The sequence below is a fragment of the Sparus aurata genome, chromosome 6 (assembly GCF_900880675.1).
Source record: "Sparus aurata chromosome 6, fSpaAur1.1, whole genome shotgun sequence".
In the NCBI taxonomy this organism is placed as follows: Eukaryota; Metazoa; Chordata; class Actinopteri; order Spariformes; family Sparidae; genus Sparus; species Sparus aurata.
Window position 1 is genome coordinate 3234518 of NC_044192.1, and position 25191 is coordinate 3259708.

Here is a 25191-nt window from a genome sequence, read left to right on the forward strand (position 1 = left end):
TCCTATCATCACAAAACTTGGTGGGTAGGTTCAAAACAGGACTTGGAATCTGCCCAATAGAGCATGTTGAGCTCAACCTATAGGGGGCGCTATAAATGCCATTAGCATATGGCTGTAAATGCAATTGGAAATCTGGGGCTTATCATGGCTATGTGTCGCACAGATCTTTGAGGAACACGGCGGCCGATGTCATCGTCTGCGGGGATGAAGGTCAGGGTGGCAGGTTTCGGGCGAAAGGGGTTAGAACCCACGGATTGCCACTTGCGGCTATATTTATTATTACTTTTATTTATTATGCTGCCTGAAAGAAAAATTTGTCATAAATTTTGTCGATATTCTGCCAAGAAAAGGTTGTGAAAAATTTAACTGGGTTGATTTATTTTATTTTATTAAACATAGCTCGTGTCAGGTAAAGAATATCAAGTGTAGTTTGTTGATGGCAGAGTTTATTGATGATGTCAGAGGCTTCAAATATCACTGCTGCTGCAGAAAGAGCTTCTTACATCTTACAGATAAACTATTTCATCATTACTGAGATAAAAAAAAAAAGGAATACGAGGAACATTGTGACTTGTGGCTTCTTGGACTTAAAAGATGTTGTTGTATAACTAAAATATAATAAACGTGTCCACCTGTAAGTGACGACTGATCCCAGTCAGGTGAACACAGAGAGGTTCAGGCCCACAGATGTAAGTGTTCAGACTGACAGGCCTGAGAAGACATTTACAGAGACATGTAGAGGTGGAGAGTGACGTCATCACAATCAGGACTCACCTGGGATGTTTTCATTGGTTCTGTCCTTTAAGACTGGATCTGAAAGGCAAAACAAACACATGTTAGATAGTTTTGAAACAGACAGGTAATACTGTGTAAAAGTCATATTTCATCTTCTACAGACGGCTGAAGCTTCATTGTACAGAGAGACATAATCTGCAGTGTGTCTCTGATATCAGCATGTTTGATACAGAGGTGGTCTCTCCAGATGTGGCTGCAGCTCTGTGGGCTCGAGGCCCTGCCAGATGTGGATTCTGACCACTGAACAAAAGTCCATCTGGGACTCTGGAACCAGTCGCAGCAGTAAATGAGCGACATCTTTAACTGTTTAATGAAAGCACTCACCAACAACAAGCTCAATGATGGATGGTTGACCCAGCTCAAAACCTGGAAAATCACAGCTGTAGTTCCCACTGTCGGCCATCTTTGTTCTTGTGATCTTTATGGAGGCGTTGCCGCGCTGCAGTTGATCTTCAAAAAATGAGACTCGACCTTTGAACTGATCATCTTGACCTGTATGTCCGTTATTGTAATGATTGCCTGCATCATATATGAACACCTCCTTCTTCTCCTTTCGACTTTCATCTTTCTTCCAGTCAAAGACCTGTCCTGTGATGTCCTCCTTGGTGCTGATCAAACAGGGTAAAACAGCATCACTGCCTTCTTTCACGAGCACTTTGACAGCTGGAAGATAAAAACATGTTAGTCAGTATGTTAACATGCAGAGTCATCAGGAAACAAAGTCAGATAACAACTTTACACAACAAAACACCTGTTTCCTCTAACATGATAGTTTTGGTTGTGTCGAGCTTGTACTGACATATTTTCAGTATATTTAATCTTACAGTAAAGTTAATTAGGTTTCTGTTATTGAGTGTTTGTGTTTGAATGTTACAAAATGTGTTCAGCTGTGGAAACTGTTCATCTTTATAACACCAGGAGAAGTTGTAGTTTTATTCATGTCAGAACTTGATTTATTGGACTGGATTCAAAGACACAACTAACCACCAAACTACTGAACACACATGTTGTTTCACTTTGTGATTCAAATGTGTTCACTGAACTTTCTCAGGACATCAGATTAAAGCTTCACATGACAGAGAATTATGTTTTTAAACAGAATTATGTTTTTAAACAGAATTATGTTTTTAACAGAATTATGTTCACTGATGTTTCTCTGATTTATTATTGGAGAAATCTGAAAGTCTAGCACTGAGCTACATCTCAATGTTATATTGTTATTGTGATATGAGACTAAACTGTTTATGATCAGATGATGATGTCATTATATCACGTGATGTCATAAGTGGTTTTAAAGACTGTATTACAGTAAAGTGATGTAGTTTTCTGTTTGTTCTAATACTTTCGTCATTATGTCCTCATTACTGATGATTATAGATCAGATTGATTGTCAAAGTATCATTAGTCATCGCTACAATATATCACAGTATTGATATCAGAAACAGTTTTCAAGCCCCCATCTGAGCATAGTTGCTGCTATTTATCAAGGATACCTTAAGTGCTCCACCTACTCCTGATTCAGGCGGGTTCTTGATGACATTATAAACAACCCTAATGACAACATAAAGAAGAATAATGAAGAGGAGTGAAATGACAAAGTGTCAGTGATGATGATCAGTTTTCTTACCGTCTCCAGAGCAGCTCAGCAGACAGAGACACACGAGAGGAAGAAGCTCCATAGTTGTTGATGTCCTCTGAGGATTCACCTCACTGATGGAGGCTCTATGTGACGGAGCTTCACACACTCCTCAACACTCTGATGGAGGCTCTATATAAGTGAGCTCCACAGGAAACCTCAACACTCTGATTGGTTCATCACAAACTTTTGAGGTTTCTCAGCCAGCAAGCAGTGAGGGCTGCAGCACATCCTGTATGAATATTTCAGAACTGACAACTTCCATGTTCCCACGCTGTTTCACAACACCTCAAACTGTCTTTATTTCATCGGTTAGATTGAGAGTTTCCTCGTGGCAGAAGTTAATACTGTGTATTTAAACTCAGTTGAACACATTAGGAACTGGAGTTGATGGAGAGGACCTGAGCTCATTTCACAGGAGTGTCAGAGTATCAGACACAAAATGTTGGTAAACCCAACAGTCAGAAAACCTGCTATGTGCCCTGCATGGGGTTAACGTTGGTTACCTCTGCCCACACTGCCCTCAGTTACCACACAGCTTCCCACAGTTGGTGAGCATGAACATGTTGGAACCACTGAGCAGCATTCAGGAGAATAATTACAATATAATAGATCGTTTTCTATTCTCACAGACGTTTTACATTTACATTTTAGGGCATTTAGCAGACATATTTGTCCAAAGCGACTTACAAATTCTGTCACATTCTTACACTGATGGCAGAAGCTTTCTATGCAAGGTGTCAACTGCTCATCAGGAGCAATTTGTGGTTCAGTGTCTTGCTCAAGGACACTAATGACCCACTTTACCTCTACAGCCATTACAATGTAACTCTGTATCCTCTAACAGTGAAACCATGATCGAACGTTTGCAGGGGACGAGGCAGTGTTCTCAAAACAGGATATATTTAATTTGTGATGCATTTTACATTTAAACAAATCTCAAAGTGCTACAGGAAAAGCAACAGCAAAAGAGAAATCATTAGTAAATCAACATACTTTATTAGTTTGAACCTGAAATATTTCCTCTGTACAGTATATGATTAGATTTAGGAAAAGATAAAAGCAAATCCAACTTTTGCTGAAGGTTCTCAGTCATCCAGGTCACAGTAACTCTAAATGCTGAATCGTAGACAACTGGACATGTTTCAGTTTCCTGAAGACGTTTAGAGGCTTCTTCAGTTCTAACTAACTGGAGAGGAGTCAACAGTCAGTCTGTCGTTGTTCTGTGGTGGATTTTTGTGGTTTGGTGTTTTGCTTCTGTTGTGATTCCAGCTACCCAGCACCTCTGCAGCCAACAGCTTCACTCTGTTCTCACCTGAGTCTGTACTCACCATGTTTACCACCAGCACCAGTCTCACCCCCCTTCACCTGCAAGATACCTTATGAAGTCAAATAAATTACCCTGCACACTGCTCTCTCTGCCTCACTGTCCACTTCTGGGTTCAACTATTTACAACAAAGTGTAACATCGTCAGGCTCTTAAACTCTGTGTCGGAGTGTCCTTACAGAGTCTTTAGGGCCACTTGTGGGTCGTTGACCCAACTGACCTTCATGTAGGTTACTAAGGCCAGGTGAGCCCAGGTGAGAGAACTCAGTAAAGCATTGTAGGAGGGTGATAAGTGACGTCTTAGTCCACCTCCTCTGTTCAAAGACCATCGTTACAGTTTGACATATGTGGATCTTTTACTCCTCTGTCAAACCGTCTGTCTTCTTTGGATAAGATGTTCACATTGAGGCCCAACTGTATGTTAAGAGGACATCCATGCTGTTACATCACTGCATCAATTCTGTTGTGTCATTATATTGATAAATGTTGCGAAAATGTCCTGAGTGCATCTTAGTAGAATAGTCTGATTATTACTGTGCAAGTGAAGACATTTATAAACCTGAATAAAATCAAAGTGCAGTCATTTACAATCAACCTGTTCACTGACAACAGTTTATGAAGTGTTCCTGGGAACATGCTCAACATGGTTTATTAGTTTGAACCTGAAATATCTCGTCTTTGTCTCAATTATTTAATATCGCGAAAATGAACTGCAAATGATTGCACTGTTTTAATGGTGTTTTAACTGTATGTTGACAGAGGTGCACACACCTGACCGAGAGCAATACATGTTTATATGTAAACAAAGAAAGTGAAGAGTTAAATCTGAATGTGAAAGGGGACACATTCAGATTTAATATGGAACGTTATTTTTACATACAAACATATTTCTAACAGTTTGTGTCTCAAATGGGAAGAAAACGAGCAAAATATTGAAAATATATCAGTGAGAAAACTGCAGTCAATTTATTTACATTTGGTTTAACCTCCGTCTGTTGGAACAAAACATAAAAGTCTCTTCAGCTCATGTTTTAACCACAGATGCTGTTTGACCAGAAGTGGAAAACAGCAGCCTTCTCAAAAGAGGAAATGATACGTGACAAACTCATCGTACACATTTGAATGACAGGAAGCTTGAAATCCATTTTCTCAGTAACAACTTAACCAGTGATGTGCACAGGTGGGGGGGGGGGGTTGGGTTGGTTGGGTTGGTGGCGGGGGGCGGTCGCCCCCCCTTTGTGGCCCAGTTGATGAAAAACGCGCACTAAAGTGCCCTCTTGGTAGCCAAAACGCGTGCTAAACTGCCCTCTTGGGTGGAAAAAACACACTAAACTGCCCCCTTGGCTGGTTAAGACATGATAAACTGCCCCCTTGGCTGGTTAAAACATGATAAACTGCCCTCTTGGGTGGCAAAAACGCGTGCTAATGTGCCCTCTTGGGAGGCAAAAATGTGTGCTAAAGTGCCCTCTTGGGAGGAGAAAACGCATGCTAAAGTGCCCTCTTGGGAGGCAAAAAAACGCATGCTAAAGTGCCCTCCTGGTTGGCAAAACACACTAAACTGCCCTCTTGGGTGAAACAAACACTAAACTGCCCTCTTGGCTGGTTAAATCATGATAAACTGTCCACTTGGGTGGCAAAAGGGCGTCTTTAAGTGCCCTCCTCATTGGCAAAACACACTAAACTGTCCTCTTAGGTGAAAATAAAACACTTAATTGCTCTCTTGGGTGGTTAAAACAAGATTTAGCGCACTCCCGGTTGGCAAAACATGATAACCTGCCCTCTAGTCTTGGGTGGTATGAACGCGTGCTTAAGTGCCCTCGTGGTTGGTAAAACACAAGTGCTCTCTGCCATTGCGCTGACATTGGATGGAGAATATTGATTCCAGTTAAGGCATGAAAGCTTTCCCAGAGTCATTTTATGGTCTCAACAAGTTAAACCCTGTTTATGTTCAATACACTTTGTATGGCCATTAGCACATATTTTCTGTTTTTTTTAAATGTATTTATTTATTTATTTTTTGCAAACGGCCGATGGGCTGATAAACTTTCTAGATTTCATTTTCAATTTATAATTTAGGCTAGGTCAGTTAGATTCATTGTATTTAGTATATTATGGAATAAATTGATAGCAGCCAGATAGATGGTAACTTAAGTTTTAAGAACACATTCCCGTTGTTAAAATAAGTCCATTCCATCCATTTAAGTATTCAGTTTTAGACACACTCTCTCTCAAATGGTCACATGTCAGTGGGGACTTAATACTGACTGAGGTGCAACCCGGCATCCTACTGCTGTGTGAGGTAGTAGCTAATACAGCAAGCTGTGTATTAAGTTACCAATGTTGCATTACTAAATACTAGTGTATGTAGCCTGGAAGTGCTATTATTAGGTAGAGATGCCTATCACATGTTTAAGCCTATGCTGAGGAGCTAGCCTAGCTAAGTCTTGCGGGAATAGCTTTTTAAAGCTTTTTTATTCTATTTTAATTTTTAAAAATGCTTTTCTTTAAAATGCCTTTTTAAGTGCACAGCTCAGTTGGAAACATATACAGTGGCTTGCAAAAGTATTCACCCCCCTTGAACTTTTCCACATTTTGTCACGTTACAACCACAAACTTAATTGTATATTAATGAGATTTCATGTGATAGACCAACACAAAGTGGTGCATAATTGTGAAGTGGAGGGAAAATGATGCAAGGTTTTCAAACATTTTTAAAAATAGAAAACTGAAAAGTGTGGTGTGCAAAAGTATTCACCCCACTTTACTCTGATACACTTAAATAAAATCCAGTGCAACCAATTGCCTTCAGAAGTCACCCAATTTAGTAAATGGAGTCCACCTGTGTGTAATCTAATCTCAGTGTAAATACAGCTGATCTGTGAAGGCCTCAGAGGTTTGCTACAGAACATTGTTGAACAAACAGCATCATCAAGCCCAACCAGACAGGTCAGGGATAAAGTTGTGGAGAAGTTTAATAAAGCATGGTTAGGATATGGAAAAATATCCTAAGCTTTGCACATCTCACAGAGCACGGTTCAATCCATTGGATGGGAAGATGGATGGAGCCAAATACAGGACAATCTTGGAAGAAAACCTGTTAGAGTCTGCAAAAGACTTGAGACTGGGGCGGAGGTTCACCTTCCAGCAGGACAACAAGCCTAAACATACAGTCAGAGTTACAATGGAATGGTTTAGATCAAAGCATATTCATGTGTTAGAATGGCCCAGTCAAAGTCCAGACCTAAATCCAAGTGAGAATATCTGGCAAGACTTGAAAATTGCTGTTCACAGACACTCTCCATCCAATCAGACTAAACTTGAGCTATTTTGCAAGAAGGAATGAGCAAATATTTCAGTCTCTATATGTGCATCGCTGGTAGAGACTTACCCCGAAAGACTTGCAGCTGTCATTGCAGGGAAAGGTGGTTCTACAAAGTGTTGACTCAGGGGGGTGAATACTTTTGCACACCACACTTTTCTGTTTTTTATTTCAAAAAAATGTTTAAAAACCATGTATCATTTTCCTTCCACTTCACAGTTATGCACCATTTAGTGTTGGTCTATCACATAAAACCCCATTAAAATACATTTACATTTGTGGTTGTAACATGATAAAATGTGGAAAAGTTCAAGGGGGGTGAATACTTTTGCAAGCCACTGTATGTCCATGCTACATCATAGTTTGTTTCTTTTGAGGTGTCAAATAAATATTTTAAATGTGTATTGTTCCCTGTGTTTTTATCACAGAGCCCTATTGGGTGAAGAAAACACACTAAACTCCAGAAGTTTTTTTTTTTTAATCTATATTGAGCCAGAACTATATCTCACAGAACCAGTTTGGATTCTCTGGTGCTAATTTGGTGTTAAAATGCACTAGAATACAGGAAATGGCATCTACTTAATTGAAAATTTTCTGGGGGAAGACCCCCAGACCCCCCAGGGTTTTACTTCCTTAATACATCCATGTCTCTGTCTGTTCTTCACAGTCCAATGTTGAATCTACACAGTTCTCGTGGATGCTGATCCTAACTACAAATTAACTTGAGTAGTCTGTCTAGTTAGTCTGTTTTAAGGCTATATAATGTGCCATTTGTATAACATATAAACATGTCTAAAGTGCCCTCCGCAAAACACAGAAGTTAGTGCCCTCTTCAGTGGTGAGAACGTGCTGTATGTGCCCTTTTTTTTCTTTTCGCCCCTGCCCTTCAAAAAGTCTGTGCACGCCACTGAACTTAACCATAAAGTTTCTAACTCTGAGTCGTCACACTGTGTAAAAACCTGAATGAAACCAGAGTGCAGTCATTTACAATCAACCTGTTCACTGACAACAGTTTATGAAGTGTTCCTGAGAACATGTTCTAACATCCTTTATACAGTCATGTGTGTCATGTGTTTCACAGTTGAACCTGCTCCAACCTGACCTGTGACTGACTGAGCCTTCATCACACCATCACCTGTTACCAGTGAACCTGCTCACCTGTGGAGTCTTTTGTTGCCACTATCCCAAACTAGTTTGAAGCGTGTTGATGCCATCAGAATCACAAGAAGCTCAGAAATCAACATAGTTTATTAGTTTGAACCTGAAATATCTCGTCTGTGTACAGTATTTAATTAAATACAGGACAAAACACAGGCAAATCTAACTTTTGCTGAAGGTTCTCAGTCATCCAGGTCACAGTAACTCTAAATGCTGAATCATAGACAAGTTTCCTGAAAACGTTTAGAGGCTTCTTCAGTCTGTCGTTGTTCTGTGGTGGGTTTTTGTGTTTTGGTGTTTTGCTTCCTGTTGTGCTTGCAGAGATGCACTGAGAGGCTGATTGCTCACTACTCTCTCTGCCTCACTGTCCACTTCTGGGTTCAACTATTTACAACAAAGTGCAACATCGTCAGGCTCTTAAACTCTGTGTGGGAGTGTCCTTACAGAGTCATCAGGGCCACTTGTAGGTCGTTGACCCAACCGACCTTCACGTGTGTTACTAAGGCCAGGTGAGCCCAGGTGAGAGAACTCAGTACAGCATTGCAGGAGGGTGATAAGTGACGTCTTAGTCCACCTCCTCTGTTCAAAGACCATCGTTACAGTTTGACATACGTGGATCTTTTACTCCTCTTTCAAACCGTCTGTCTTCTCTGGATAAGATGTTCACATTGATGTCCAACTGTATGTTGACAGAGGTGCACACACCTGACCCAGAGCAACAGACAAAGCCCACAGTAACATTTCAGTAACAGAACTCACCTGCTTCAGGCTGCGTTTCACTGATGTGCTGCTTGTTGTCTGACCTGCAGCAGATATTCAGACATACAGAACATCCACACTGTTACATCCAGTGTTGTGCATGAACGCGTTCAATGAACGATCGTTCATGCACTCGTTCATATTTTAGGCAAACGTGTATATTATCTAATATTAATCTTGTAGGTATATCAGGAAAATTAGTGTAAACATGTAAAGGATCTGTTAAGACTAACTGATTATGATCAGTATTTCAAAATATTTCCAGATATTTTTTTTTATTGTCTAGAAAGAAGACAGGAAATAGAGATTAAAAAAAAAGTCAGATATAACGTATTAATATATTAATAGACTGCACAAGATGAAAAATATCTTATTAGACTTTAGGAGCTCATATTTCTACAGTTTATTGTGTCAGGATCAAAATGATTTGTTGGTTTAATTAATATTCAGTTTAAATCTCCATTAATGAAGTTGTCAGTGCAGTAAACTGTTTGTTAGAAGTTTTGTTTTAAATCTGACGTATCTGAAATATTGTTTCATTCAAACTGTTTTAATGTCTGTAAAATAGAGATCATCTCAGAATCACACCCAGAAATTAAAATCACTTTTATTTCTTTGATCCCAGTTTGAACACAGAAACATCAGAAACAGTCACAACACACAGTTTGACAGTTTTCATGTTTTATTCAAACGTTTGTACAGAAATGATGAAGCGCTGCCTGAAATGACCTGAAACACGACAAGAGCATCATCAGTGAACAACAGAACCATCAGTGTGGAACTGGACCTGACAGACTGCTGAGCACCTTAAAACACAAACAAGAACCAACACAGGCTCCACCCAAATAATGCCAACAACACAAATGTCAAATGTAAAGTCACATTATATTCACAGTGACTGACAGCGTTAACAGCAGCTTCAGTTCAGTGAAGTCTGATGGTTTTAAAGCACATGTGGAGCTCAGTCAGGAGCTTTAAGCTCTACAAGCAGTCTGAGAAGATTTGGTAAATAGACGCATTTATACATCACTGCTGCCCTCATTCATCCATTCACTCACTCACTCACTCACTGATGGCAGTCAGCTACCATGCAAGGTGCTGGTCTGACCATCAGGAGCAGTTTGGGCTTCAGCCTGTTGCTCAAGGACACTTGGACATGTGGACGGGAGGAGCCGGGGATCCAACCAGCGACGTGTGATTAACTGACCAGCTGCTAGAGACGCATCAGATCATCAGAGTATAAAAATAAAAGAATAAAAGCAACATAGAACAGAGAGAAAGAGCTCGTCTTTGTCCTCAACAACATTAATAACAGAGTCAAAGTTTGTTCGCTCCGTCATTTTTTCTCTTCAAGCTGCACAAGAGTGGAACTGAATCTCACCAAATATCAGAATTCATTTAATTCTCACTTCACAGAAGGATTCATTAATAATCAGTTCTGTCAGCATTAAAGGCCACCTGCTCTCTTCTGTTACAGGTACATGTCACTGTGCTGCATGTGGACCAGCTCTTATTGTGAAGGGCTGATAGTAATGTATATTATGGTGCATGTTAAATATAAAACAATGAAGGAAACAAAATGAAAGCACTTTAACAACTGCTGAGACAGAAGCGAGCTCATCAGGTAATGTGACTGTGACAGGTGTGTTAATGTGGTCAGTCAGTGGAGGTGAATCAACGGTGGAAGTAACAACAAGAGGCGAGCTGACGTATCAGGTAAGTGTTACTACTGTACACTAAATATACTCAACAGGATCACAACTGAAAACTATCTTCTCCTTAAAAGAAACGCCAAGTAATGTGCACCTCAGTCCAAATCTCCGTCTTCTGCATCAAAGTGCAAACAACCTTCATTTCCACGTTGCTGCCATCACAACCCTGATCCCAAAAACTCATTTCCACTTTAAAGTGACTTTAAAACAGGTTTGAACTCTTAAACTGCCTGAAACAAGCAGACAAAACGTCCTCACTATCATCCAGCATCGTCTGAAACTCTGACTGCTTTCTTTAAATGTTTCACTGTCACAACTCAACACATTCAGCAGCAGCAAACTTCACAGCACATGCAGAGAGAGTCACATTTCTGGATCAGCTGGATTCTCTCAGCGAGGTCGATGAGTTGGGTTCAGTTTGAGGCTCTCTCTTCTCCTCGTCTGCAGGAAGAACAACACAGTTATATTCAAGAACGTCTCAAATGTCTCGAGTGGAAAAACCAACAGAATGATTCACGTCTGAGGAGATAAAACATCTGTCAAGACTCTGAACATGAGATACATGTAAAGAATGAGTTGTGTTGTTTGTTCATCATTAATATGTTGATTCAATATTTAAACTTACCTTTCTTACAAGTTTCTTTTCTGAGATGTTTGATGTAAAGCCCACCAACAACACTGACAACAACTAAAAGGAGGCTGACAACTAAAAAACCAACGATCCATCCAGTGTTGGACCCTGAAACAGATGAAAAGTGATTGAGAGAGTCAGAACCTGAGTGCAGATGATGAGCAGCAGACTGGACCTCACAGCCCACACAGAACCACTAAAGGTGAGTCTGCTCCTGAGATCTGAACTTGTTCCACATGAAAACTCCACTGGGATGAATGTGAGCAGGAACAGTGATGTTAGCTCTGATCTCAGGTCCAGTTTCCTCCTGCTGGGCTCCACAGCTCAGAGGCTGCTTCTGGTTCTGGTCCCAGCAGTGAAGAAACAAATGGACTTAGTTCCATTCATCACTTTGATCTGACAGTAAAAACACAGGATCATCTGATCAAATAGAAAACTTCTTCACAACACTTTTACTGACACTTTGACACTTTTACTCAAGTGGACTTTTACTTGGAACAGAGTATTTTTACTTTGTGTTTCTGCTTCTGTCACTTCAGTAAAGTATCCGAGTACTTCTTCCACCACTGACTACTGTCCACAAACATGAAGATTCAAATCACTGGGAGCTTCTTGGTGCTGGTCGGGTCCACAGTTATTGGGCCTGATGGCAGCAGATCAACACAGTCTGTAGATTATTGAAGTTGAGTCTCAGTAGAAGACGGAATTTTTCACTCAGTCTGAAACATTTTAAAACCTGATTAGGATCCTTTAGATGTGATGAATATAAAATGTGACTGTATGTAATGAGAGGGACTTTTTAACAGTGTAAATGAGCCTGATGCTGCCCTCTAGTGGACAAACTGTGTCATGACTCTGATTCTCCATCACAAGTCAAACATGAGTAAATGTTGGAGGTGGTGAACATTTCTTCACTCCTGGTTTCAGGCTCAGACAGAGGAGGAAGACTCCTGCTCACATTTATAAACCACAGTGTTACACTTCATCTGTTGTTCTCATCTCAGTTTCACTGCAACTCAAAACTGAACGCTGGATTTGAAGTTCAAACTCATCTTGTGATGAACCGACTCTGCTGCAGTTGATGAATAAAGTACGAGGAAGCTGTTTGTCATGTTGGACCTTCACTGCAACACAACGGTTATAATTACAAGTTTACATGGTGCAGTAAAAACTGCAGCTCCACAGCCTTTATGTTCAGAGTCATGAAGAAGTGTTGGACTGCTTCAGGATTTATTCTGTGTTTGGATGTTTGTCACACTTCATTGTTTCAGATGTTCAGACAGAATCAGATAAAGAAGAGACAAACTGAGTTAACAGATAATACAGATTTTAAAGCATTGAAATATTAAAATCTCACCACTGATGTTCGCATAACTCTCAGCATAAATCTGATGGTTGATTTCTTTCTGAGTGACGACACAGCGGAAGTTGTCCGTCTTTGTCAAAGCAGCTTGGAGGACGATGTCGTAGCTGTCTCCTCTTTCTGTTTCCTTCAGATCTTTAACAGGAAGGATGTTTCCAGAACTGTCCTTCCACTCCACTTTAGGTTTTGGAGAAGCACCAACAACTTCACACTGCAGAATCGTCCCATCATCTGTTTTAATAATGGTGACAGAAGGTTTGGTAGCTGCACCTGTGAATATAAATATAAATAAATATATTAAGAAAGTTTACGTGATTAAAAACATTCTCCTGGATTTCAATGAGGATCAAAGAGTGTTGAAGACAAACAGAAAAAAAAGCACAATATAACAATAAAAGCTGCCGGTTTGAAGCCTCCAGTTTGACATCACAGCCGTCAAAAACATCTTGTTTCCTTTGGAGCCAGAAGTGACCATATTTGGATGAGAGGGGGCGGAGCTGAGGAGGAGATCCTGATTGGATCTGACTTGTTAATCACGAGGAAGCCACGCCCCCTAAATCACACACACACACAGCTGCTTTCTGGTCTGTTTTACTGTCAACAGGAGAATAACTGACTAAATGAACATCATGTTGTGTTGAAGAAGACTTGAAACTAGAGACTGAGAGCATGAACTCATCAGGAGACTGTTTACTGAGGGAAGAAATCAAGAGACAAGTGAAGTCATTTTCTCATAAGCTTACGTACGTAAGCTTATGAGAAAATGACTTCACTTGTCTCTTGATTTCGACTTCTTCTTGGAACCAGTGGAGTCGCCCCCTGCTGGTGGTTAGAAAGAATGCAGGTTTAAGACTCTTCAGCACTGGAGTCACTTTCACACCTGGAGGCTTCGTCTGGATTTTATACAGTCGACCATCCAAACTGTTTTAACTTTAAAAAGCTTTAAGTTGATTTAAAAAAAAAAAAAAAGATCACGACTCACTAAAATATAATCCTGAAATGACGTCACATGAGATTTGTTGTCTGATATGTTATTTATGACACTAAAGTCAGAGAAATAATGTGTTTTAAAATATGAAACATTAAGTGTTTAAAAGCTTTTTGTTTGAGTCTCTGACAACAACTCAGATTAACAAACATTTAGAGACACGCGGGTACAAATACTCCATTACTGAGCTGATAATTGTACTCTAAACTTCTACTTCACTACATTTCAAAAGGTGATATTGTACTTTTTACTCCACTACATTAATCAGACAGATATAGTTACTAGTTACTCTGATACAAACTGAATGTACACAATCTGCTCCTCGCTGCTTTTTACACCTCTGGTTGGACGTTACACTGAATTTTCTCTGTCTCGTTAATTCACTCAGTGTAAATAAAGATGTATTGAATCTGATCTCGTTAACAGGTCGTACAGGTGAACCTAATAAAGTGTCCACTGAGTGTATTTGATGGACAGTCTCCAGCTGCCAGAACAGAAAACTGATCATCACATCTGTTATAATTCTTCTGTTGTATTGGACAGCAGCTCAAACAGGAAGAAGAGCGTCATCCTTTATTATTCATTAAAAACTGCAGCTTTGTTTCATGTTTTTATCATTTAGATTCACCATCAGACATCAAATCAAACGACTACAACAGCTGCAGACTGACGCACAAGAAATAAGTGATAAAGTGACGTTAAACTGAGCTGTAACACTGTGTGAAGGTTCAGCAGCTGTTGTTCTGTTTCTGTCTTTCTGGATGCAGGAATGTAACGTTTGATGAATATTTAGTCAGAGTGAGTTAAAACCTGTGATGATGTTTAATGACTCATGTTGTTATTATCTCTCATCATAACTCATCACTTCAGATCAGCGTCATGTCAGATTATCTTCTGTTTCCTCTTCTACTCACTCAGCAGCTCATATTCTGTTTGTGTGTTCTGATCCAGTTCTGTCAGTCGGGTCCATCAGTTCCTCCACAGTTACACCTCGTAGTTATTATGTGCTGAACAACCAGCTCAGCTGTGTGTGAGACTCACTTTGTGTGCTGTGATTCATTTGAGTGTGTGGATGCAGAAATCTTTGTTCAGTGAGCACATGTCTGTACATTGAACTTGTCCAGGTGTGAACTGACAGACAGTCGCTGTGAAGGATTGAAACAGTCAGCAGGCAGAAGAGGCAGCTGTGGAGCTTCACTACAGGCCTCGTTTGTGGAAACTGCCTCTCAACTGGAAAGGAGCCACAAACTTGACAGAAAAGGAGGCTCAGAGTTCAGGAGCACTTTCAGTCTGAGCTCCTCAGTGGACCTGAGCCCGGTACCAACATCATTCTTTTATGTCACTGAGAAAAAGATTCAGTGATGAAGATCCTGTGACATCAGAACCAGAAGCAGCTCCAGTGTGACTCCAGGAGACGGAGCTCAGATGTGTTTCAGGACTCAAAGTTTCTCTGATTCATCAACTTAATGAACACATGAATCAAGTGTCTGTGTTCAGATTGTAGTCATGTATCATCACAGCTGGACGTCGTCATGTCCAACATACAGACAATAATTCATGATGGAAATGATCCTTAAAGGTGAATTCAGACTGAACACAAAAGTTGATTTCATTCCAGTTAATTTAACAGCTGGAGAGTTTTTACAGTGAATGTTTCAGCAGCACAAACATGAACTTCTTCTTATTTACATCCAGAACACATTTATCTACTTTTTCTGTTTTAAGTCTCAGAGTTTCTTCAGTCTGAAACTTTTTCAACATCAACAAACTTTGAGCTGATGACCTGTGTGTTCAGTCTGAACTCATTAAAGTTTTTAAAATCCATGAATAATTGTTTGAATATTTAAATACCACTGACCTGCCAATGGCACATAAATCTGAGAGCCAATCTGATGGCTGAGTGTCCCCTGTGTAGCTACACAGCTGTAGCTGCCGGTCTTGGTCACAGTAACGTTGACAGTGATGTATGATCGACCTCTTCTCTCTGAGATCTGAGGTGAATCAGCATTAAGAGTGTTGTTATCACTGTCCTTCCACTCTACTGTAGGAAGTGGATCACCATGAGCTTCACACTGCAGCAGGACCCAGTCCTTTGTTCCATTAAGTATTGTGACTGACGGCCTTGGAGCTGCACCTGTGGACAAATAAACGATATTAAAGGACAATTATAGCGTAATGTGGGATGTTTTTTTTTAATCCACACTCTGCTTGTATATTCATTTGAAGTGTGAAGAGCAAAACACAGAGGAACAGAGAAATAAAAAGCACAATATCAGCCTCATTAACATAATCAGCACTATTTTAACCATTTTTATCTTGAGGCAGATTCTGACTCATATCATGGCAGATTCACATACACAGTGAACTCCTGCTAAATTTGATGAACTACATTTTTAAAAATGAAAGACTGGATCTTCAAAGGTATACAAACCTGATGTGTCAATGGGAATCAATCACGTTAGTAAGAAATATTTTAATTAAGCTGCCTCAATAGAAATTGCTCATACATTTTACTGAAAATCTGCTTGATAACAGAGGGTTGTGACACATTAAACTGGTCTGTTTTAAAATATTCTTGTAGTTTAATTCTTTCAACTAGGGTGGACAAAATATCAGAAACACCTCTCAGTATCCAAACACACTACACAGACATGCAGTTTAAAAGAAACACAAACTCCAGTCTGCAGACTGACAGTAAGACTGAATCACCATCTCTAAACAGATTCAACACAATCTGATCATTTAAACCTTCATGAAGATTTATTCCTGGTCTGTTTAATGAGACTAGTTAGTTTTTATCTGTTATCTGATAAACTGAAATATTGAGTGTGAGAAAACTTCGAATGTGTTTTGTCACTGAGATGATCAAAGCACAATATTTAGAATTTATATCCACTGTCATTATAAATATAATATAAAGGTAGTTTTTAGTGTAAATCTTTAACAGTGACACAAACTGAACAGATGTTGTTGTCTCCAGATGTGTAACACAGCAGAATGACACACAGAGGTTCAGCTCAACAGATGTTAGTGTGTTGAATGATACTGAGGCCTGTGGAGCTGATGACAGCCATGTACTGTTAGTGACAGGTGGAGAGTGACGTCATCACAATCAGGACTCACCTGGGATGTTTTCACCTGTTCTGTCTTTTAACACAGAGCGCTCTGGATCAGGAGCTAAAAGGGAAAACAGAACACAGTAATTATATCAGAGTGATGATGTGATATCACCAACATGGAAAACATGTGATGCTGGGAAACTGAAACATCAACAGAATCAGAGTTTCTGAGTTAATCTGAGATGAAACTGTTCGTCTCTGTGAGGAACTTTGATCGCTGCAGCCACAAAAAGTAACATGATGAAGTGAGTTAAAGCAGGAATATAACCAGAAGACCTGCAGCTCGTACCAGAGGAACATTAATAACATTAATATCTACACAATGTTAATTTATCTGATAGTTGTGGAAATAATATCTGCAGCTGTCTCTCCAGTATTGATTTAAATATAATTTTTATATTTAAGAATTATTTTACCTTCAATATTATAATCAGTAAATTAGTAATAAACACCAACCAAACATTAAAGAACAAATCATTACATCAGTCAGAATAAACACAAACAAATAAAAGTGTGATCATTATGTGATTTAATCATTTATTGTTGACATTAACAGGAAGTCTGGAGACGGTTTGAGAAAGAAATGTGACACAAACACTTCAAATGATTAAATGTAAGAACTTTAACAGTCCATCAGTCGTCAGAACTGTTTGATAAAATACTCACCGACATGAAGAGTGACGCTGGATGGACTTCTGTTGGGGGGGAAAGTACAGGCGTAGTTTCCGCTGTCAGTCAGCTGTGTTCTGCTGATTTTTATGGAGGCGTTGCCGTGTTTCAGTTCATCCTCAAAATGAAAAACGCGTCCTTGGAACTGTTTATCTTGACCTGTTCGGCCTCCGTTATTGTAATGTTTGCCGTTCTGATAAAAGAAAACCTCCAGACCGCCTTTCTTCCAGTCAAATGTCAGTTTCTCGATGTTCTCCTTGGTGTTGATGGAGCAGGGCAACATGGCGTCACTTCCTTCCTCCACGGTGACGACGACTGACCCTGGAAGAAAACACAACAAGTTAAAGAACAAACACACAAACGTCCCAACACGACCTGCTGATGACTTTATGTGTGATTTGTGGTTGTTGTTTTGTTTTTGGTTCACGTTTCATAAAAGCACTGAAATATGTTGTTACAGCAGTTCACAGGCTGAAGTTAAAGATTCAGCAGCAACACTTTACAATGAGGTCAACAAACATATGAGGAGTTACTGAGGAACCAATCAGGAACAACTTGATGATTAATGAGAGAACATGCTGAGATACTATATTCATTAATCATTAGGTAATGACTCGTTCATAATCATCTGTGAATCAACATGCTGAACACTTTCTTAATGAGCTGCTACTGATTACCTAAGAAGCAACAAACACTAAGAACTTATTACTTACTAATAACTTAATCATTAGTTAACTATTCACATGATGATGAAGTAATTAAAATCAGTGAGTCTACCTGTTAACTACTCTGTATTATTATTCACTAATCAATAATGTTACCTGGTCTGCAAACTTCCATCTACACAACATCAACCGTCTCCGTCTCTCACTCACACCAGCCTGCACTGATATTCTCGTTAACACTCTGATTACATCCCGTCTGGACTTCTGTAATTCTCTCCTCCGTGGTCTTCATCAGAAATCACTCCATGAACTCCAGCTGGTCCAGAACTTAGCAGCCGTATCATCAGCAGAACTCCCTCTGCTGAACACATCACTCCAGCCTGCAGCAGCTCCATCGGCTCCTGATCAAATCCTGCAGTGATTTTAAGATTCTTCTCCTCACTTTTAAAGATCCTTCATCACCTGGCACCATCATATCTCTCTGACCTGATCCACATCCACACACCCTCCTGCACTCTCCGGTCCTCTTCTACCATCTAGCTCTTCACCATCTGCCAACAGAACCACCACGAGGTCCAGAGCTGTCAGCCGATCTGCCCCAGCCTCTGGAACTCTCTCCCAGCAGACATTCACACCTCTGACACTGTCTCCACCTTTAAATCTCACCTGAAAACACACTTATTATTCTGAGTGGCCTTCTCTGTGTCAGACTGATCACATAATCACACTCTATTCTCTATTCTCACCCTGGAAGTCTGACCCTGCCTGACCCGGCCCGGTTCACTTCCTGTATGGTGACGACTGCAGAGTCTGAACTCTGTGCCGAGCTCCTGGAACCATGTCATTACATCTTCTTATTTATTTTATTTCATTTTATTTCATTTTATTTATTTATCCTCATTTGCACTAAACTGTCTCCTGTTTCTGTTGTACTGTCTGTTGTTATGTGTCCTTGAGTTCTTTGAAATGCGCCTTTAAAAGATCATTTTATTGCCCTCCTCATGAACTGATCATCACCTGATGATTCATTGATTATCTCCAGTCTGACCTGTAGTAACTCATTATCTCCTATATAGTCTATAAATCACAGTGATTCAGGAGTTACTCAATAACGATGATTAACTGTCAAATCTTCCTGATTTTCTCCTTAACAGGCTTCAGACACACACGCGTTTTATTTCACCTCCGATAAAAGAGTCCAAAGTCCAACGATCACAACATCCGGAAGGTTTCATTTCATCACAAGAGTTTCTGTGAAACCTGCGAGAGTCTGCAGCAGGATGGAGACGACGCCCCACGAGCATGCGCACACGCACGAACACGCACACACACAGCAGTGATGACGTCACATCATCATAAAGCTTCTCGAGATAAAACTCAGCATCATTCTGCTGTAATTCTTCTATAATCGATCCGATCAATACTATCGATGTGCAGCCTGATTAACATCCAGCATGTTTCCACATTGTTCCTGTTGAGATGAAATAAAGTGAAATGACAAAGTGTCAGTGATGATATCAGTTTTCTTACCGTCTCCAGAGCAGCTCAGCAGACAGAGACACACGAGAGGAAGAAGCTCCATAGTTGTTGATGTCCTCTGAGGATTCACCTCACTGATGGAGGCTCTATGTGACGGAGCTTCACACACTCCTCAACACTCTGATGCTTCATCACAAACTGCTTCTGTTCCTCAGCATCCGGTACACACCTTCACAATAAAAGCGTCGTCACCACATATATTAACTGTGACTCATGAATTCTGCACTTTGTCTTCACACTCACATTAAAGCTGTGTATAAAAACACTTTCCAGCCTCAGATTCAGCTTCAGCTTCACTGTTAGTGTCTGACAGCTGCTTCTCTTCCTGATCAGCAGCAGTGAATCATCTCTGTGCAGCTCCTCCAATAAAACATCAGGACCAGACCCAATGAGAAGAAAATGAGCTCAATATTGAAAATATTTCAGTGAGAGAACTGCAATACATTTTTTTGAAATATTTGGTTTTATGTCCCAGACAACCTCTGTTTAGTGTTCACGCCTTTTTAATACATATATGTGTTTTTAAATCCTTCTGATAGTGAAACTACAAGGAAATGTTTGAGTTTCTCGGAAAATAGAAGCTTTATTAAAACATGATATGAAACACACACACACACACACACACACACACACACAGTTTCATATCTGCTTTTCATTTAAAAATACATACAAACACATTCAGACACGTTTTCATTGGATATATGAGTCATGTGATCAGTGATGTGTTGCAGCAGGTGTGAGGAGAAAGAAAAGAGTGACTTCAGGTGAGAGTTGGAGCGTCTCATCATCACAACCCTCCTCTGTTGTCTTAATGCAGCCAAATGTGATCACAGAGGTTTGACTTCATGAAGACAGAGGCTGGTTTTAGGACAGTAGAGTAGATTTGCAAACATATCTATTTAACATGTGCTGTCTGTAGATGTTAGACACAAGTATGCAGTCCATTCCTTAACAGAAAGCTACTTTGAAAAGCTCCTGTCCATCTTTGATAAAATTGATCCAAATCTGCCACCATGTTTGATCGATCAGCTGGTTTAAACAGCAAATGGAACTCACTTTGTTATGTGGCCTTTGAAGGTGCCATCATATAAACATTACTGCAAGAACAAATTAAGATGGTAAGATATTTTTGGTTGGTTGGAAGTTGGTGTTGTGATGGTGAAGATGGAGAAGACATCACTGACTCACAGTGGTCCTTCAAGAAAAAGTGATCCTGCCTGATCTGAAGGACATCCCACACGCCACTGCCTTGCTGACGGTTCTTCTTTTTGCACTCAACATAGACTGTTCGAAGGAAGTAAGGTACACATTTGAAGTCATTCAGAAGGTCCTGATGAACGTCGGTGCAGGACAGTGTTCCTCACTTGTGCATAGTTTAGGAAACAAACTCCTGCAGAAAACCTTTGAAGGTTGTGTTCAGACGTCTCATCTTGTGCTGGAGTGTTTAAAACTTCACATATTGAAGTTTTCTGTTGAAGTTCATGCTCTCAAGTTCAAGCTTTGCACAATAGCTCATATTTGTATTTTGTACGTTACTAAATAAGCACCTGTGGACATCTGGAAGCCCATTTCTGAGAGTGAAATAAAAAAGTTCCCCATGCGAAGTCAGAAATATGAGATTGAAATTATGAGTTAAAAAAAAAAATCAAAATTATGTGATAGAAATTCAGTTGTGGGATAAAGTCTAAATTAGGAGACTGAAAAGTCAAAATTATAAGATAAAAAGTCAAAAAATTGATTTAAAAAAAGTTAAATGAGAAAAAAGGTTGAAGTTATGACATCATTTCAAATGTCTATTATAATATTGATCTTTTTTTACAGAAGCTCATAACATCTTACTATGGGGAACATTTTTTCTTTTACTAGAAGAAATGAGCTTTGAGACAGACGAACTGTAGACTGAATGTAAAGTCTTTGGTCCATCTTTTGCCCTCAACAATAGCCAGAGCACTTGTTAAATTTCTCTGCAAAGGAACAGAGATCATACAGTGTATTATACTCATTATCTTGATTTCAAAGTGCTGTCTTTGTATTTCAGGGAGTTTGAAGTCTTGACTGACAAAATATGTCAATAAATGTATTACTGGTTGCATTTTAAGTGGTGGTGTCATATCTCCCTTTGAAACAAACTAAAGCCACTGATTAAGGTTTCTGTAATAGTTATTTTGTTAAATCAGTTTTTTATTTAAATTATCTTATTTAGATTTTTCTAAGCATGATTTTGAATGATTAGGTCAAATAGCCAATCTGAAATAGGGTTTGAAGTCTGAACAACTGGAAATGGAGGGAAATAATGTGCAAATTAAATCTGTTGTACTAAGACAGGCAGGGGCGAATAGAAGGGCATTTTAGCACGTTTTGGCTCCCATGACGGCACTTTAGCGCATGTTTTGGCACTCAAGAGGGCAGTTTATCATGTTATAACCAGCTATGGGGGCAGTTTAGTGTGTTTTGCCAACCAAGAGGGCACTTTAACGCACGTTTTTCAACAATTGGGCCACGAGGGGGGCGACCAATCTGACAAAGGAATTATTGGCCTTAACGTTTAGTTCAGACTGTGACGGTGCTATCTCGTTACCTTTAGCTGGTCAAACAGATTTATTTGACATTATTTTTTATTCTAAATGTCTATTATATATTAAGGATTTTTAACTTGCAGTAGTTTCTCTTACTGTGTAGAAACATTATGCACCAAAACACAAAGCTAAATTCCTTGTATGTGAAAATGTCCCTGACATTAAATCTGAATCTGAAACAGGTGAAAAGGTGACACATTCTTTAACCTTTATTCAAACAGGATCTTTGAGTAAAACATCATTGTAAAAGGTAACAGAACTGTCACAGTATCTCTGCAGCGATGCTCAGGATTAACTTTCTCGTCTTGTAAGTCAACAGCTCTGCTTTCAGCTTCATCTCAGTTTTGTTGGAGACTCCGTCAGAGTGACGTTGAAGCGTTGAGTTGTTTCGTCGAGGGCTGTTGTTCAAACACAGACGTGTCCTTATTATCACACAGCCACTGTTGAACCTGCAGGAAATAACACAAAATAATGATATTAAAGAAAAATAAAATTCTTGAACATATTCAGGCAAAACAAACGATCACAGTGGTTTGTGATTTTCTTTTTAATTTGTTTCAAAAGTCATTTTGAAAACACAGTAAAGAACACGACTCAAAGTGTATCTTTAGCCCTTTTCACGCAGAGACTTCACATTATCGCTGCAACGAACGCTTTGTTCACACTGAAACAAGCAGCGCCGGCTTAAAGCCGCTCTGGTGTGTCTCTTCATACAGCACGCCGCCATTTCAGAAGCAAAGAGTTGTGGTGGTAAACATCATGACGGTGAGATCTGTGTGGTTTCTTTCACACGTTTCGACCTGTTAATCTAAACGTTTACATGGTTTTATTCCTCATATGAGATGCAGGGGTGTGATTATTCCAGATAAATCCGGAAATCCGTCTTTTCTGACCTGAAAATGAGGCTCTCGTAAATCATGTAAATCCACTTTGTTGCCGCATCATGGTAGGTGCGCCGTATATTTTCCTGCTTTTTTGTCCTTTGCCAGTCACACCTATGAAGACACAACCTGCTAACACAATACTGTTGTTCGGACTTGTTCAGTGCCGGCCCCAGCCTTTTGGGGGCCCTAAGCAGAATTTAATTTGGGGGGAATTTTGAATTTGGTAGATATGATTTCCTGTATTCTGGTGCCGTTTTGGGAAGGCCAGCTGGAGATTCATTCAGATTCACAGCCTTTTTGCTTTTTGACTTGTTGGGGTAGTGACTTCACGCCACGACTTGGGCTTCAGGGCCCTTTGACCTCTTGGGTCATTCAGGTTCATTCAGAGGAACTCCATCCAAATCCATCCTTGCTTTGTCAATGCACGCAAGGTGTCTAGTTTATGTGCATGAGAGACACAGCAGTTGTAGGCTGGTATATTGGTCATGAAATCAGAATCATCTTGTCTTGAATTATTTATTCATTCATGTCACTTGTTTAATGTATTTAAAATGTTAAAAAAAATTAAATAAAATCTTGGCGGCCGCATAGTTCGTTTATGCCTTTGGCCGGCTCTGAACTTGTTGCTTTGCTTTGTGGGTTGAAATTTGGGACATTTATCTCTTATTTGATGAGTGAAGGATCTGTTTAGTTGTCAGACTGACACACTTTTGTCTCACACTGCCAGCTTCTCCGTTCACACAGACGCCATCTCGCCTCTGTTGCGGCAAAATCTTGGTGCAAGATTCCCACCGTGAAAAGCAGCGTGAACGGGCTTCTGCAACCACAAGCTCAAGTCTGGGCTCCAAAATAAAGGTAAACACTTGTGAGATTTGTGCAGAGCTGTAAGCATCAGTGCAGATCTCACTGGGTCGGAGTGAAATGAAGCTGGAACACAGCATAAGTAAAATATCTGATTTCCGCCTGACAACTTTCAGCATTTGTAGAGTGAGAAAGTCGCATCTCAAAACTTTTAGAAAACCACAGCACGACGTCTGAAAGCTCCTTCTGTCAGGACTGATGATAATAAAGTGCAGCAGAGTAAAGTTAGTCCTCTTGTAAAACCAGAGTGAAAATCTTGAATCTATTATCACACAAATTAACTACAAATAAGATTTTGTGTTGAGTCGTCAGTCATCATGAAGGGGTTTGGTCTCTAACATCTGCGATTGTGGATCTCGTTTTAGCGATAACAACAAACTTGTTTTAACGACAGCTGTGTGAACAGGAGGAACTGAGGCCCACAGCAGAGCTCTTTAATTACCAGCTCGTAATACATCCACATCGTTATTCACATTATATTTACTCATTATTAGACCCAGAAGCCTCTTATATAAAAATACCGTCAGGAAGTTCTCTATAAATCTAAACACCAAAGACAAAAACTACCATAGACTGGAAATGACAGGAATTTATTGACTGAAAAAATATTCAAACGTACCTCCATTTCTTCTTTTCATGTATATATAGATGAACAGTAACAGCGCTGTAACTGCCAAAGTTGCTCCAACAGCTATAAGTGCAATTCCAAGGCTTCCAAGCGTTTCCTCGTGGTCAGCTGCAACAAACAGCAGAACGAGCTCATGTAACTCTCACAGCGGACTGATCACAGAGTTTACACAGAGAACAGTTAATATCAAAACAACACACGGGAAAATCACAAAACAGAGACTCACTGCTTTTAAATGCAAAGATCGCAGAAGCCGAAAATTCACTAGTTCCTTCCAGTTTGGCTTCACAGTAATAGAGGCCGTCCTCGGTCACAGTGGTTTCCAGGAAGATGGAGTAGCTGCCATCGTCCTTCATGACCTCTGTCTTCCTGGAAGGGAAGATTTCTCCTGTCAGGGTCCGCCACACTACTGTAGGTTTAGGGAGAGTTCCTTGGACCTCACAGTGCAGCAGCACCTTGTCTTCTTTTTCATCAAGTACTTTGACGATTGGTTTCAGAAATGCACCTGTGAACATATTAACAAGAGTTTTTTAAACACACCACAAGTAACTTTTAACTGGTC

The 25191-nt window shown here is 39.9% G+C and overlaps 3 protein-coding genes across 4 annotated transcripts in view; all 3 read right to left on the reverse strand.

The window, feature by feature from the left end:
• Positions 1 to 25191, reverse strand: part of LOC115583229 (programmed cell death 1 ligand 1-like) — a 102950-nt gene that overhangs the window by 9122 nt on the left and 68637 nt on the right. The window contains exons 7-8 of the mRNA XM_030419854.1: positions 12695 to 12970; positions 11437 to 11445 (exon numbers count right to left, since the gene is read on the reverse strand). Coding sequence (XP_030275714.1) covers positions 11437 to 11445; positions 12695 to 12970 — 285 coding nt within the window. The remainder of the gene's footprint in view (positions 1 to 11436; positions 11446 to 12694; positions 12971 to 25191) is intronic.
• Positions 633 to 20086, reverse strand: LOC115583294 (butyrophilin subfamily 1 member A1-like). The gene is made up of 4 exons (XM_030419977.1): positions 19792 to 20086; positions 2423 to 2542; positions 1120 to 1458; positions 633 to 813 (listed from the first exon to the last, which is right to left on the reverse strand). Exons 2-4 carry the CDS (start codon positions 2472 to 2474, stop codon positions 764 to 766), a joined length of 441 nt encoding a protein of 146 aa, XP_030275837.1. The 5' UTR covers positions 2475 to 2542; positions 19792 to 20086; the 3' UTR covers positions 633 to 763.
• On the reverse strand, positions 15502 to 19810 carry LOC115583281 (V-set domain-containing T-cell activation inhibitor 1-like). Of its 2 annotated transcripts, XM_030419953.1 has the most exons (4): positions 19672 to 19810; positions 17474 to 17797; positions 16812 to 16865; positions 15502 to 15822 (listed from the first exon to the last, which is right to left on the reverse strand). In XM_030419953.1, exons 1-4 carry the CDS (start codon positions 19721 to 19723, stop codon positions 15503 to 15505), a joined length of 750 nt encoding a protein of 249 aa, XP_030275813.1. In that variant the 5' UTR covers positions 19724 to 19810; the 3' UTR covers position 15502. The 2 variants fall into 2 exon arrangements, with proteins under 2 accessions (XP_030275813.1, XP_030275814.1); XM_030419954.1 differs by lacking the exon at positions 16812 to 16865.

Bases quoted from the DNA above. Each gene is read 5' to 3' on its own strand.
- LOC115583281 (XM_030419953.1), bottom strand. From the start codon at position 19,723: ATGGAGCTTCTTCCTCTCGTGTGTCTCTGTCTGCTGAGCTGCTCTGGA. The intron at 16,866-17,473 runs GTGAGTATTTTA...TTTCCCTTTTAG, and splicing joins CAGCGTCACTCTTCATGTCG to CTCCTGATCCAGAGCGCTCT. The intron at 15,823-16,811 runs GTGAGTCCTGAT...ATTTGTCCACAG, and splicing joins AACAGGTGAAAACATCCCAG to GTGCAGCTCCAAGGCCGTCA.
- LOC115583294 (XM_030419977.1), bottom strand. From the start codon at position 2,474: ATGGAGCTTCTTCCTCTCGTGTGTCTCTGTCTGCTGAGCTGCTCTGGA. The intron at 1,459-2,422 runs GTAAGAAAACTG...TTTATCTTCCAG, and splicing joins GCTGAGCTGCTCTGGAGACG to CTGTCAAAGTGCTCGTGAAA. The intron at 814-1,119 runs GTGAGTGCTTTC...TTTGCCTTTCAG, and splicing joins CATCATTGAGCTTGTTGTTG to ATCCAGTCTTAAAGGACAGA.